Below are 14,828 nucleotides of genomic sequence, written 5' to 3' on the forward strand. Positions count from 1 at the left end.
TGTCCTTGTGTAGAAATTTCAGCCAAATCTTAGAAATTTTATTTAAATTGGACACTTGTTTAAAATAATTTAAAACAAAATTGAGTAAAAAATGGCAAAAGGTATTTTTTCCCAAATTTTTCGATTCGAAAAAGTTGATCTTATTCTAAGCAAATTTCTAAAACAAAAAATGGTTCCAATTAAACACAGATTATTGCAGATGAACTAAAGATGTAAATTTTAACAATAAAGTTGTTCAGATTCTAGAAATTATTTTAGAGAAAAAAGTTGCCCGGATTTTGTGCAATTTTCTACAAAAAATGCTCTAGATGTTAATTGCAACAATAAAATGTTGATTAATGCCCACAACATTTTTCTATAGAGATAGTGGGAACACTGCTTAACTTTTTTATAGAAAATGATTCTTACAATATAGTCAGTTTTCAATAGGTAAGCAATAGAAAAAATTGCCCACAATCTAAGCAATTTTCAAGAGAAAATGTTGTTTACTAATTTATTATATATATAAAATGTTCATATTCTGAGCAATTTTCTATAGAAAAAGTGATCATAATCAAATGAATTTTTATTAGATGAAGTAGAACATGATCTTAGTAATTTTCCAATGAAAAAGTTTCCCACAATCTTGGCCGCAATCTAAATAAGTATCTGTAGCAAAAGTTTTACCATAATCTTAGTAATTTTCTATATAAGTTAATAATCTAAGTAATTTTCTATAGAAAAAGTGAGCAAGAAGTAAAATGTTTTCTACATTCAGAGCAAATTTCTGTAAGAAAAGTTATTCATAATCTAAGCAATTTTCAATGGTAAAATTTGCCAATATTATAAGCTATTTTCTATAGAAAAAGTTGGCCCAAATCTGAACAATTTTCTATAGAAAAGATTTTATACAATTTTCTAAAAAAAAAATTACCAGATTCATAGCAATTTTCTGTACAAAATGTTGTCCTCAATCCACAGAAAAATTCTATACAAAAAGTTTAAGAATTTGGATTAATTTTCTTTGAAAATATTCTGAGCAATTTTCTACAGCAAAGTTGAATAGAATTCGTACAGTTGCTCAGATTCTTAACAATTTTCCATAGAAAAAATTGCCCACAATTTGAACAACTTTCTATTAAAAACGTGGTCTTGTTTTTGAGCGATGTTCTATTGAACAATTTTCTCTTGAATTAATCACCCCTATTCTGTATTTCGATAACGTTTACGCATTCAGTTTCACAATGATCGATAAAAGGTATTCCAACAAAAAACTGAATCGTAAGAAAACGAAGAAGCAATTTCATTTCGTTTCAAAGTTGCCAAACGGAGAAAATTTCGATTAAAATTGAAATGCAGAATAGGGGCCAATAAGAAATGATTCTCACAGTTTGATCAATTTGCTATACTAAAAGTTGGCTAGATTTTAATCAAATTTCTATAGAAAATGTTGTCCTGAGTTAGTTGTCTCGAATCTGTGTAATTTTCTGTAATAGAAGATTCCCTGATTCCCAGCAAATTTCTGTACATTGCATTTTAAGTTATTATGTTAACGCGGTGATGTCATTGGAGGCAAGTACTTACCACAAACGCTTACAAGTAATTAGAAAAAGTAGTCGTTACAGTTCTTCGCAGGCAAGAGAACTAATGAATTAGAAAGTATTTATATAATACATTATAAGTAAGATTTTATTAGACTACTTCCATGTGATCCAGACGATATGTAGTAATTTTTGAAAAATATGTTGTTAGGTAAGTAGATCATTACCTAGTTTTTGCTGGGTATTATTCAATAATAATTTTCTTTAAAAACTATTTACGTTTGTAGTCTATTAAAAGCTTTTTCTGGTAAATTTTTCATGCCATATTTAGGTTTGTCGTAGATAAAAAATGAAATATTAATATAAATCTTCTTTTTAATTCTTTAAATCGAATTTATGTTTGTTTTCGTGCCATAAAAAAAACGTCACTAGTCGAGAGTTTTAGCTAAATTCGTTGTTTTGTATGTAAATGTATGTATTTATTATAAATCTGACATTTAAAATTAAACTTGGTGGAATTTAAATGTCGTGTTTTAAATATAAAATGGAATATTTTATTTAAGATTTAATCACGTGAATTACTTACATTTGCATACATTTAAATATATTTATATTTTATTAATTGATTTATATAAAGAAGACTGATTCTATGAAATTAAACACATCTTTAGAAGAATGACGTTTGTTAGATTTTTTAGGCCCAAAATGTTGTTAAAATTCTGGTTGCGGTAAGTTTTAGAGTCTTAAAAAATCTTGTTTTCTATTGAGCATTTTAGTCAATTAGAACAATCATATACTGATGAGGTTAAGTTAAACATGTTGTCCCTTTTGTTGTCTCAAAGAGAAGATTGTCATTTGAACGAAAGAAATATATATTCTTCAAGATCTTTTAGAACAGATTCGTAAAAGAGCATGCAATTAACTAGATATGCTCTTTCTTAACATTAACAAAATTTATGATCACCAAGGGATCAAGCAAATAGCGAGTTATCTTTGTTACTTTATTCCGTAACTGATTTGGTCATTATACAAAAATTAATGAATCGACTAAAGTCAAAGACTGTATTTTTTGTATAATCTATATTGAATCAATCCTTTTCGTTAAGTGGGCGACAAGTTGAGAAATTGATCTCCTCATCTCCCTGTGATGTTGCGTTAGCTGTGACATTGATTGAATACAATTGAGAAGACATTCCGACGTTGAAACATTGGAGTTAAGAGCTTTGATTGAAGCAAATCTTTCCAAGACGAATTTTCGAGATTTAGTTCCCGGATTTTCTCCGCCTGAAGGAACGTTTAGGTGTCAGGTAGTCGAATAGATTCAGTTTTTCGCAGAATATTCTCGAACCTGTGCTAATTTATTTCTTTGAGACATCAGTATTATTTTATTAAAGACCCTTGACTTTTATAAATCCAAATGAAAGATCTTTGTTTCAAGATTTTGCCGAAAATATGTTGCAATTTTAAATATATATATAAACATTTTACTGCAGAACCTGAAAATATGCCACGTATTGGAATAAAGCTAAATCACGCTCAATTCCTTTATACCAAAACACCCCCTTTACCACTCACATTAAAACCAAAATTATTTTATTTTAAAATTTTTATTCATCTTCAGTCTATGTAAAAAAAAATCATCATACAAAAAATGTTAATTTACTTTACTAATTCGTTGAATCCTCAAAATGTACAAACTTTACACGAAGCTTTTAATGAACACCAAATGGCTTAGGCGCATGGACCGGGTTCCATGCTCCTTAATAATGGCACGACAATTAAAATATGTCGTTTATAAACTTAAGAAAAAGAATGACCATTTGTTTGAATTCGCAAAAGTTCATACATTGAGAAGTCGTAATAAAATTTGACAAAAAATTAAATTAAACGAATTATAAAAGAGTTTTTTGTTGTTGTTGTTCTGTTACAAATAATAATTCAATTGCATATGCCAGCAGAGAGTTAGAGTTTTACACAAAAAAAAAAAAATAAAAATTATATAATTAATTATTAATAGTAAATAATAAAAATATAAAGTATTAAAATTAATTATAGTGCACGAATACAATACAAAAAAATAATAATTAAATTTTTTGTTTTCTTTTTTTTTAACCATTAAAATTACAAATAATACAGTGGGGTACAAATAAGAAAATTCAGGGAAGCGAGGGGACAAAATTAAAATTATATTTAATAATAATTAATAATTAAATATAAAAAAATTATAATAATTTTTGTTTTGTTTTTTTATTTATAAGTATATTGTTTGTAAAATAATTAAAAAATTATGCCATCATATGGGTTTGTCCTTGCTTTTGTTTGTTTATTTTGTTCAGTGTATTTTTCTCTTTTTTTATTATTTCGTTTTGCTACGTTGTCTCTATTATAACGTTGTATGTTGATAATGTACTGTACTAGTGTTAGTGTAAAGAGTGTGTAACTGTAAATGTATTTTGTTGTTTTGTTTTCTATTTATTATCACTGTACTATTCTCTAAGTGCTGTTGTGTGCTTTTGATCCTTTTTTCCTTTTGTGGTAATTACTATTCTCTACTTGTGGTTTGTTATTGTAATTGTATTTTCTAATCTTATGATGTTTTTTTTTCCTGGCGGTCCCTTTTAATGTCCGTTATGTTCTTATTTTCTCTTGTCAAAAGTTCTCTCTTATACTTTTTCTTATTCTTCTCTTATTTATCATCCTTGTTTATTAAGCTTTTTGTTTCTTTTAAAATTTTACAACTAAAATAACTAACTAGTATTTTTAACTTAAGAGTTTTGAGCATTTCCTTTTCCTCTCTCTCTCTCTCTCCCCCTGCAATGGAAGTGAACGAGTGAGAGACAGTGAGCGAGTAGAAAGAAAATATAATTGGGATGATTTTTAAGGGGGATTTGTGGGAGTTTTTAGGGTGAGTTGTGTGTGTTAGTAATTTGGAGTGGAAGGTTAAGTGAACCTTAAGCGTTTGTTAATGATAAATTAGCAATTCTAATTAGATTTGTTTTCTTCTTTAGATTCTTCGGATTCTTTTGATTCTTCAGATTCCTTGGATTCATCGGCTTTTTTGCTTTCGTTGGACTTTTCCTCCTCAGTGGCTGAGTTGTCTTCTGGTTTCTTTTCTTCAGCTTTCTTTTCTTCTTCGGGCTGGGCGGCCTTGGTTTCAGCAGCTGGTGTATCTACGGGCTTGACGGCTTCAGTTTCGGCTTCATCGATTTTCTTGGCTTCAGCTGGTTTTTGTTCTTCTTTCAATTCTTTGGGTTTCTCTTCAGAGGCCAAAGCCAAGGGTTCTTCGATCTTTTCAGTAGCTTCGGCAGGTTGGGCTTCGCTGGCAGCTTCGGGCTTGGCTTCTTCAGCGGCTTTAGGTTCTTCAGCGTTTAAGGTCTTGACTTCGGGAGCCTCAACATTTTCAGCGGGAGCAGCAACTGTTTTCTCTTCTTCCTTTTCGACAGTGGTGCGTTCTTGGCGGGCAGGCAATTCTTCTTTCTTTTCCTCAGCGGGCAATTCAGTTTTCAATTCTTCAGCCTTAATTTCGGGTTTAGCTTCAACGGACAATTCTTCTTTCTTTTGTTCAGCTGGGGCGGATTTACCTTCGGGTTGGATTTCTTGTACGGCAGGTTTTACCTCATCAACAACTTGTTTGGGTTCTTCATTCAAACCGGCAGCAATGGGTTGCACAGCCAAGGGCAAAGCTTTAGCTTCTTCGACAACATCTTCGCTGCGTGTTTGTTTCTCAGCTGGCAATTCAGATTTCTTTTCTTCTTCTTTCTTTTCTTCCTTAATGTCGTCCTTCTTGGCTTCGGGCACAGCTTGGGGCAATTCAGAGTCTGGTATGCTGGCGGGCAAAGCAATTTTGCTTTCTTCGGCTGGTTTAGCGGCTTCGGGTTTGCTTTCCTCTTCAACCTTTCTCGATTCGGGTTTGGCAACTTCGGCTACTTTGTCTTCAACTTTTTGTACGACTTCAGGTTTGACTTCGGCCACGGGTTGTACAACCGGTGACACTTCCTCATCGGGTACGGGTAAAGCGAAGGCGCTTACCAAAAGGGCGGATAATATGACTAATTGGAACTTCATGCTAAAATTAAAAAAAAACGAGGAAGATGAATTATTAGTATTTTAAATAAAAAAATGTATTTGAATTTTAAATCCTATATAATTTTTCCCATCCCAATTTTTCTTTGTACATCCAGTCATTTGAAAAGACGTTGAACTTAAACTTGTTAAAATGAGGTGATGTGTATGATCAAGTCATTTTAATTTTATCTTTCAATTTAAACTGCAAAGTTCTAGAACAGTTTAAATAATAATGAATACAATGTAAAAATTATTAAATAAATGAAAAAAGAACTTCCGCCATACTACATACATACACATTTGCTCTCTCTCTCTTTCATACTCTTTGAGGGCACTTAAATCGCGCCAAAAGATCAGTTGGTCAATTTACAAAAAAAAAAAAAAAAAAAAAAAGAATAAAAAAATATTTAATCAAATTAATGGCTGGTCAAACGACAAAATCAAATCAAATAGCCGATTATCACAATATAACGCTGATCATGATGATGATGATTGATGTTGGTGCTGGGGACAATGACAGTAATGTTTTAGTTTTGTAATATTCTAATAGTTTTTTGCATTGGGGGACATATTTCAAATAGATAAGTAGTAAAGAGGCGATAGAGGACAAGCCCACTACTGCTGCATTTTTAAAATTATTGCGCAATTTGTTTTTTTTTGTCTTTAGTTCTTTAATAATATTTTTTTTCTAAATTAAATCTTAAATTTGCAATAACAACGACCGCAAACTTTAGATATACACATTATCAAGACAATGATTATAATGTTTTTGTATTATTAAAACCGACAACAACAACAAAGAATTAAACAAAATATTGTTAAGTCAGTCCGACAGCAAGTCATATTCATAATTCTATATGCAAATTTTTTTTTTCTTCTATGACCTCTAGTAGAAGAACAGCAGCTTTAGGCAAAGTCGTCGTTACGTTTGCTTTAATTAATTTGTTTTGTTCATAACGATCATCATATAATGAATGAATGATGTTTTGATGATCATGTTGTGATGAACAAGAAAAAAAAACTAAAATTAAAACCACAAACATTTCAATTTGAGAACATCCTAAGAATGTTTTTATACAAGTTTTATGTAACAGAAAAAAAAAAAAAATTATATAAAAAGATGTTAACCTCACAAATTAAAATTTATTGTAATGAATGTTGTGTAAGTGTGTTGGTGTATTGATTACAACACAATTTTTAAATTTTTTTTAGTTTTGGAAATTTTAAATTTTATTTGCGGCTTTATAATTTTCAAGACATAGATGCCAGTTAATTTTGAAGGTTGTATACAAATTATTTCTTTACTTAGTATCTCCAAGTTAAATTTTTAAATTGCATAATAAATAATAATAATATTATTTATACTTTTTTTAAGGAATTTGTTTTAAAATTCCACGAAATGTAGAATTTGTGCGATTTTCTGATAACATCACTGTTGTACTAAAAATAATAATAACGAGAAATGACATATTCAAAGTGATCCTTTTTCAATTTACAAAGGTTTCTTACGATGATCTTTTGCAAGAAGCTCATGCCACTTCAATCGTTTTGAAAGGATCATAGTAACATCAAGATTATCGATTAATCTTTTCAATAGCTTTGGAGTGCTTTAAACAAAAGTCCATCAATCATTAGCAAGTGATCATTAAAAAAATTGTTCGTTAATTAAAAAAAAGATCAGTTCAAATGGTCATAAAAATTTTTCATTCAAAAAACCAGAACATTTCGAAAAGTTTTACCTTTATCACAAATTTGTCGATTCCAAACAAGTTCTGTTATTTTATGCAAGATCAATCCATTTCTGAAAGTTCTAAACATTTTGGATAATATTTCCAGAAAAGAGATAAACAAATAATCTAAAGTCTACATTTAGATTACATTACAAACATATTTCTAAATACATTCAATTCAAGTGGCGAAAGGAAAATTTAATGTTTTTTTTTACAACCGAGACCCTGATCAACCGATCTTTTGATATCCAAAATGGAATATAATTCTCATATACATTTTGGAGTTACTTAAAAGCGTACAATTTGTACGGCCGTCATTTGAAACAGAACTATTTGTGGATTAGCCAGTAAAACGTATATAGACTAGACTAAAGTCTAGACTATAGACTAGACTATAGACTAGTCTATAGACTAGACTATAGACTAGATTATAGACTAAACTACACTATAGACTATGGAATATAGACTATAAAGAATATAGACTATATACTATATACCAGACTACACTATAAACTAGGCCATAAGCATGAATATAGTCTAGTCTATAGACTAGGCTATAGACTAAACTATAGATTTTACTAAAGTCTAAATACATTACTGTAGACTAGACTATGCTATAGAGTATAGACTAAAGGCTATGGACTATAGAGTATATACTATAGACTATAGACTAGTATAGACTATAGACTAGACTATAGACTTATCTATAGACTACACTATAGACTTGACTATAGATGAGGCCATAAGCATGAATATAGGCTAGTCTATAGACTAGACTGTAGACTTTACTAAAGTCTAAAAACATTACTGTAGACTTGACTATACTATAGACAATAGAGTATAGACTAAAGACTATGGATAGTATAGACTATAGACTAAACTATAGACTAGACTATAGACTAATATATAGAATACACTATAGACTTGACTATAGACGAGACCATAAGCATGAATATAGGCTAGTCTGTAGACTAGTCTATAGACTAGACTGTAGACTTTACTAAAGTCTAAAGACCTTACTGTAGACTAGACTATACTATAGAGTGTAGACTAAAGACTATGGACTGTAGAATATATACTATAGACTATCGACTACAGACTAGTATAGAATATAGACTAGACTATAGACTCATCTATAGACTAAACTATAGACTACACTATAGACTAAACTATAGACTACACTATAGACTAGACTATAGACTAAACTATAGACTACACTATAGACTAGACTATAGACTATAGACTAGACTATAGACTAGACTATAGACTAGACTATAGACTAGACTATAGACTACACTATAGACTTTACTATAAGCAAGAATATAGGCTATTCTATAGACTAGTCTGTAGACTAGACAGTAGACTTTACTAAAGTCTTTATACGTTACTGTAGACTAGACTATTGACTACACTATAGACTAGACCATAAGCAAGACTATAGGCTAGACTATTGACCAGAATGTAGACTTGACTTTAGTTTATAAACGTTACTGTATACTAGACTGTAGACTATACTATAGACTAGACTATGGACTAGAAAAAGTATCAAAATTTATTATATTAAAAAGAACTAAAGAATGCCTCGACTCGAAACTATTTTTAAAAATTTAATTCACGAGAAAATTTTAATTAAAATTTAACGTCAAATATCGTGTGTCAACTTTGGTAATATGTCGATATAATAGAATTAATGGATGAAAATTGAATTGTATTATCAGATATCGATACATTGTTATTATTATCTTGTTTTTGCTGGAAATGTATTGTTTACTAAAAGTTTGTAAATTTCACAATATTCTTTTTTTTATCAAGAATTCTCTAATAGCTTCTGATAAAATATGTTGATAAATATTTCACAATGCTACGAAAAGCAATTTATCAAAGTAAGGTATTTTAAGTTAAACATATCGGCACATAGTAATAGAGTAGAGCTAGAAGAGAAAGTTAAATGTAAAAAAGTTTTAAATATGATAAAACTATTAAAAAAATCTCTTAAAGGGAAATGTTTTAATAAAACAAATTTGTTAACAATAATAAGAATAAAACTTTTAAGAATTATTTAAAACATTTTTTCTGCTATTTAAGCTTTTAGCCTAAGTCTCTACTCTAGCGGTGTCTTTATGTATAAAATAAATAACCGGCAAATTGTTAAGCTTTTATTAAAAAAAGGAAAAAAAGCTTTAATAACAACAATTGGCGCAAATTGTTTATTGCAATTTCTCCATATATGAAAGTATAAATATTAATTGTTCGAAAGTATTTCTCTACACATTAACTATAACTAGTCATTGAAAAACAACAATTTTAAGTTTAAGAATCTCCAGTCGTTTTTCTTTTTTAAATATGGATCAAACAAATATTTTTCTATTAAATGAAAATCAACATAAAGTTTCAAAATTTATTATAATTTGTGCCTTAATGGGAGCAGTACTCTTGCTAAAGTTAAACTTTAGCCAAATATTATGTTTAGAAGAAAATAATATGGAATGCCGGACCCAGCAGTGGAAACCAGCAGAAATTAATTTTAAACAAATTGATTTAATAAAAAGATTTGAAGCCGAAGAAGTGGGTCTACGGTATCATTGGCTATTTTGGAGTTGAAGGTGTAAAGAGAGAAAACTTTCCTAAGAGAGAAAGCGTGTTTGAGAGAGAAACAAATTTGATGAAACATTAAAGTTTATAGAGCTTTATAATGTTATTAAACTGATAACTTTAACACATTTACAGTATTTGACAAAACTGTTCGTCTAAGTAAATTTTGTTTATTATAGAAAGTTTTTCATTTAATTAACAACTTGCTAATAATTATTGAAATAAATAATTAGAGCAAAATAATTTATTTGTTAAACATAAAAGAACAAAAATATTTTGCAAAATAATAATAAAATTATAATCTTTCTAATGCGTAAAAAAACTAAACAAAAAATTATAGATAATTATGATAACCCTGATGTGACAATAAATAAAATAAATTTAATTTTCCTAGAAATGAAATAAACATAATTTACTTTAAAGTACCACAACTACTGCCTCTACTACTAAGTATTTATTAAATTATAAATAAACAAATAATCTAAATACAAAAAAAAAAAAAAAACGAAATTGTTTATAAAAAAATAAAATACAAAACTTTTACACAAGCTTTAAAATTATGAATATAATTTGCATATAAATTAGGTTAATAGGTTTGATTTTTATTATTATATCTGTTTTAATTTAGAGTTCAAGCTGCAAAAATTTTGAACTGCTGCTTATACGTCTGTTAACGTTTTTTTTTAGTAGAACAATTTATAAATATTTATTAAATGTAAATTGTGTTATTTATTTTATCTATACATCACATCATATTTCTAATGAGTGGAATATTTGCATTTAGTATTTTTTTTAAATTTATATAATCAATTTAAAATTGTTAAAAAAAATAAATATGAAGTTGAAGTTTGATAACTATAAACTAAAATGTTGATCATTTATAACTTTAAAGACTGGTTATTTAGTCGTTTTATTTGAAATTGGTACCAAACTGTCATGCCCTTGTTTTATGTTTGATAAATTGACATCTTTTTGATATTTTGGTTACAGGTCATTGAACCAAACTAAAAGATCTTGTTATATTAAAAGTTAAGTATACAAATTTGATTTAAATTAATTTACAATTTATAGTTTTCTCTAAAATATAACTAAGCTTTTGTAGAGATATTTTCAAAAGGTATCAATGCATTTCAAATCACTTATATTCGTAACTAAAATGGGCTTTTTAGAAACTAAATTGCAATTAAGTTAAATCAGTTAAACTTAAATTTAAAATATTGTTTTTCAGAACGACAAAAGTTTATTTTATATCGTAAAAAATTGCTTGAACTAGGTATAGCTTTTATGAAATATCGCTCAGTTATACTTCAGGTTAGTATCAGTTTCCATTTCGTAAAATATTGCTTGAACTGTAGAGCTTTTTCGAAATATCGCTCAAAGCCATATTAAGCGTCTTCTTGACTGATAAAATACTGTTTGAACTATAGAGCTTTTTAAAGTGTCGCTCACAGGTTCTTATTTAGCGCCTTCGTGATCAACAATAGTTTATTCCATATCGTAAAATATTGCTTGAGCCATAAAGTTCTTAGCATTCGTGATCGAATGAGTAATTATAATCTTTTACAGTGATTATAATCTTTACACCTTTGCATACTATAGAGCTTTATTAAAATTTCCATTATTTTTTTTTGGAAAATACTGTAATTTGGCACACGACTAAAAGCTGAATTAAAAAATTTGAGATTGTTTTTAAAAGTGTTAAAAAAAAGCTTATGAGTGTTTGGTTGAGAAACCACTGACTCGTTTTTTACGATCCTAATATTCGCGAATATGTGGAATAAAACTACAAAAATGTTTTTGAAGAAAGACGTCCCGATTGTTCTAGAAATTTCTCCAATTATAACACATAACCAGATCTGTAGTTTTTACGCAACTTGCGAGTGTGTCGTTTTGCAATCTAAGACTTCTTCTTTATAACAATTCTAAAGTATGGTCTAAGTTAACAAATTAAAAGCTTTTTTTTCAATTCAAACTTATCGAAAGTTTTCGGAAAAATTTATCCCGATTCATTTAAAAATGTCTCTAATATAAAGGAAGATAATAAAAAGTTTATTTAAGTCTTCTTTTTCGAACCCTATGAACGTTATAAACTCTGTAATAATAATAATAATAATAATAATAATAATAATAATAATAATAATAATATAGAGCTTTACTACTTTAATGAAAGATTTTATGCAAAAAGCTTTGTTGGTCCAAAAACATCCAATTCGAAATCAAATTTATTGTAAATATCGATATTAAACTCTCTTTGTATTTTCCGACTTTCCTAAGCACATGAAAGTTTTTGTTGGAAAGCTTTTTACTCACTCCTTGCCGATATCTGGGGTTATATTTTATTATATTTTGTTATACGGTTGCTGCCTGAACAATTTTGAGTTCAAATACCTCCGCTTATGGCCAAAGTCAGCTTTATTGAAAAGTGTCTAACAGAATGTGATCGTTCAAATTTCAGAATACTTCTTCAGAGTGCACCATAAATCTAAATATTACTTCTTTAAGCTTGAAGTCTTAAGACTATGAATAATGCAAAACTAATTTTCCTAATTAAGGAAAATTTTTTTAATACGTAATTTAGGGTTTGATCTGCCGATAACAAAAATAATTGTGAAATTTGTCTTTAAACTTGAAAGTTCTTTAGATTTTATAACTATTTCGTTATAGTGGAATGAATTATATCTTGTTTTTCAAAATTATGTTTTCAAAAATTATGTAGCAATATTGCTTAATAATTTTTTCAGTGTACAACAATAAAACCACTTTTACTCTATTGAATTTTAAATTTCTTATATGTTCAGACATATTTTATAGCCGGACAGTTAATACTTATAGTTTTTTTGCTACCAATTTTGTTAATACAATTTTTTTCGCATTTAAAAATTTATTGCCATAAAAAGTGGTTATATAATACAATAACAACAACAAAATAAATAATATTGTAACGTGTCTTAAAACAAGTGATAACTTGATTAAAACACTACTAACTTAAATCTCCTACCATTGAAACAGGTTTGCCACTTTAGATCTGGTCTGACTTTTGCAACGTCATTTAAACGTTGAGCAGGAGTTTTTATTTTCAATTTTTTTTTTAGCTTAAGATATGATCACATCTAACAAATATTTGATGGGAAATATATTTGTAAAATATATTTTGTATCTTTTACAAGATTTTTGTTATTGCAAAATAAGTGACGAAACAAATTATAAAGTAAAATTTAAGAAAATTTCCTTTAAATATTTGATAGATATGAAAGTATCTTTAAACTTATAAAAAATGCAAACCCCTTAAACATGTTCAAAAAAGCATCATCTTGAAAAGTTGAAAAATATATATTAAATAATCAATATAACAGATACTTAGACTCGTGCTTAAAGTACAATGACTTTTTCTAAAAAGAAATTGTGTGTTTTTTTATAAATGTATGTTTAAGAACTTGTTTCTCAAGTTTGAATATTGAGAAAAAATTGCCTGAAAAGAGGATTCATGCTTAAAGTGGTTAAGATTGCCAGCCATTTATTATATATTTTAAAATTTCTCATTACAAGGAAGTGATTTTTATTAAAGGATTTTTTTTGCAAGTGGCATTTTGTATAAATTTCAATAGTTTTGCAAAGGCCAAATGTAAGTGTAAAGAAAAAAACCAAAAGATTTAGATAAAACACATACATATACAAAAACAATCTCAATCTCAAGTTTCTTTTGCGTTGTTCAATTCTGTTAACCAATAATGGTTTAATGGTTTTGTAAGACAACTGAACAAAAATTCTTTGTTTACACTAACTAATTATATATAATACGATATTTAACGTTTTGTTATACGATTTGAAAACATTTAAACCTAGAGATTAAAGTTTAAGCTTTAAAAAAAATCCCTGGTTAGTGTGTATAGCTTGTCAAGAACTTGTTTGGTTTAACCTTTAATTAAATTTGTGTTTTTCTTTTTTGTTGTTTTCTTACAAGTTTGACATTAAAACCCCATAAATTGTTAGAATTGTTCAAGATGATTACATATTCTTGATTTTTTTAGTTGTTGTTGTTGTTATTTTTTTTCTTTTTGCCATTTAAAGTCTTTGACTTCGGTACTAGTAACCAGTATTTTTCCATTACATTTTCAACTGTCAGTAAGTTTTCAATTTTAAATGATTTATAACTAAATTAATGTTATTAAAATGGATGAACAGAGAACAACAATTACAAAAATTAAACAAAAAAAAAAAAAAAAACAACAAATTTTAACATAATCATTAATTATTCTATAAACATATTTAGTGTCTGTTTTCAATTTTTATTTATTGTTAAAGAAAAAAAAAGTTATTTGTTTATTATTTTATTTAAATATAATATAAACATTTTGCATATTTTAATAGTAACTCTATTAAAGGCAAAATTTATATTGTTTAAGATTTTTTAAGCAAAGTGATTTTTTTAGAAAAGTACTTTATTTGAATTTTATAGTTTCAGGGCTTGTTAATGAAAATATTTTTATTAAAAATATTCTTATTATTTTATCATAATGCTTTCTTTCAGTGTATCAGTTCGTCTTAAATTATTTCTCTCTCTGTGCGTGCTAAAACTTGTAATTGCTTGAATTTTTGTTGGTCTTAACTTGTTTCGTTTTGTAAATTTACAAGATCAATGTCAAGGTTTAGGTTAATTTTTGCAGGTTTTTTTTAATCCATTTCAATCAACATTTAATTAGTTTTAATAAGTCAGGTTTTCAAGTTTAATGCAAGAAATAAAATAAAAGAGCTTTTTTCGAAACAAATTTTAAATTTGAAAATGGGAGAACATTGTATTTTTTTTGAATGAGATTTGAACTAGAACTGAACTAGAACTAGAACTGAACTAGAACTGAACTAGAACTGAACTAGAACTGAACTAGAACTGAACTAGAACTGAACTAGAACTGAACTAGAACTG

General features: G+C 27.8%; 2 protein-coding genes across 2 annotated transcripts in view; one reads left to right on the top strand and one right to left on the bottom strand.

The window, feature by feature from the left end:
* LOC111676027 (serine/threonine-protein kinase S6KL) overlaps positions 1–14,828 on the top strand; it is a 77,781-nt gene that overhangs the window by 27,304 nt on the left and 35,649 nt on the right. The window lies entirely within an intron of this gene.
* LOC111676028 (protein bangles and beads) lies at positions 3,775–5,612 on the bottom strand. The gene has a single exon (XM_046946818.1). The coding sequence runs from the start codon at positions 5,583–5,585 to the stop codon at positions 4,503–4,505; it is 1,083 nt and encodes a 360-aa protein (XP_046802774.1). The 5' UTR covers positions 5,586–5,612; the 3' UTR covers positions 3,775–4,502.

Source organism: Lucilia cuprina, chromosome 3 (genome assembly GCF_022045245.1).
Source record: "Lucilia cuprina isolate Lc7/37 chromosome 3, ASM2204524v1, whole genome shotgun sequence".
NCBI lineage: Eukaryota > Metazoa > Arthropoda > Insecta > Diptera > Calliphoridae > Lucilia > Lucilia cuprina.

Coding starts and splice junctions, on each gene's coding strand:
- LOC111676028 (XM_046946818.1), bottom strand. CDS start 5,585: ATGAAGTTCCAATTAGTCATATTATCCGCCCTTTTGGTAAGCGCCTTC.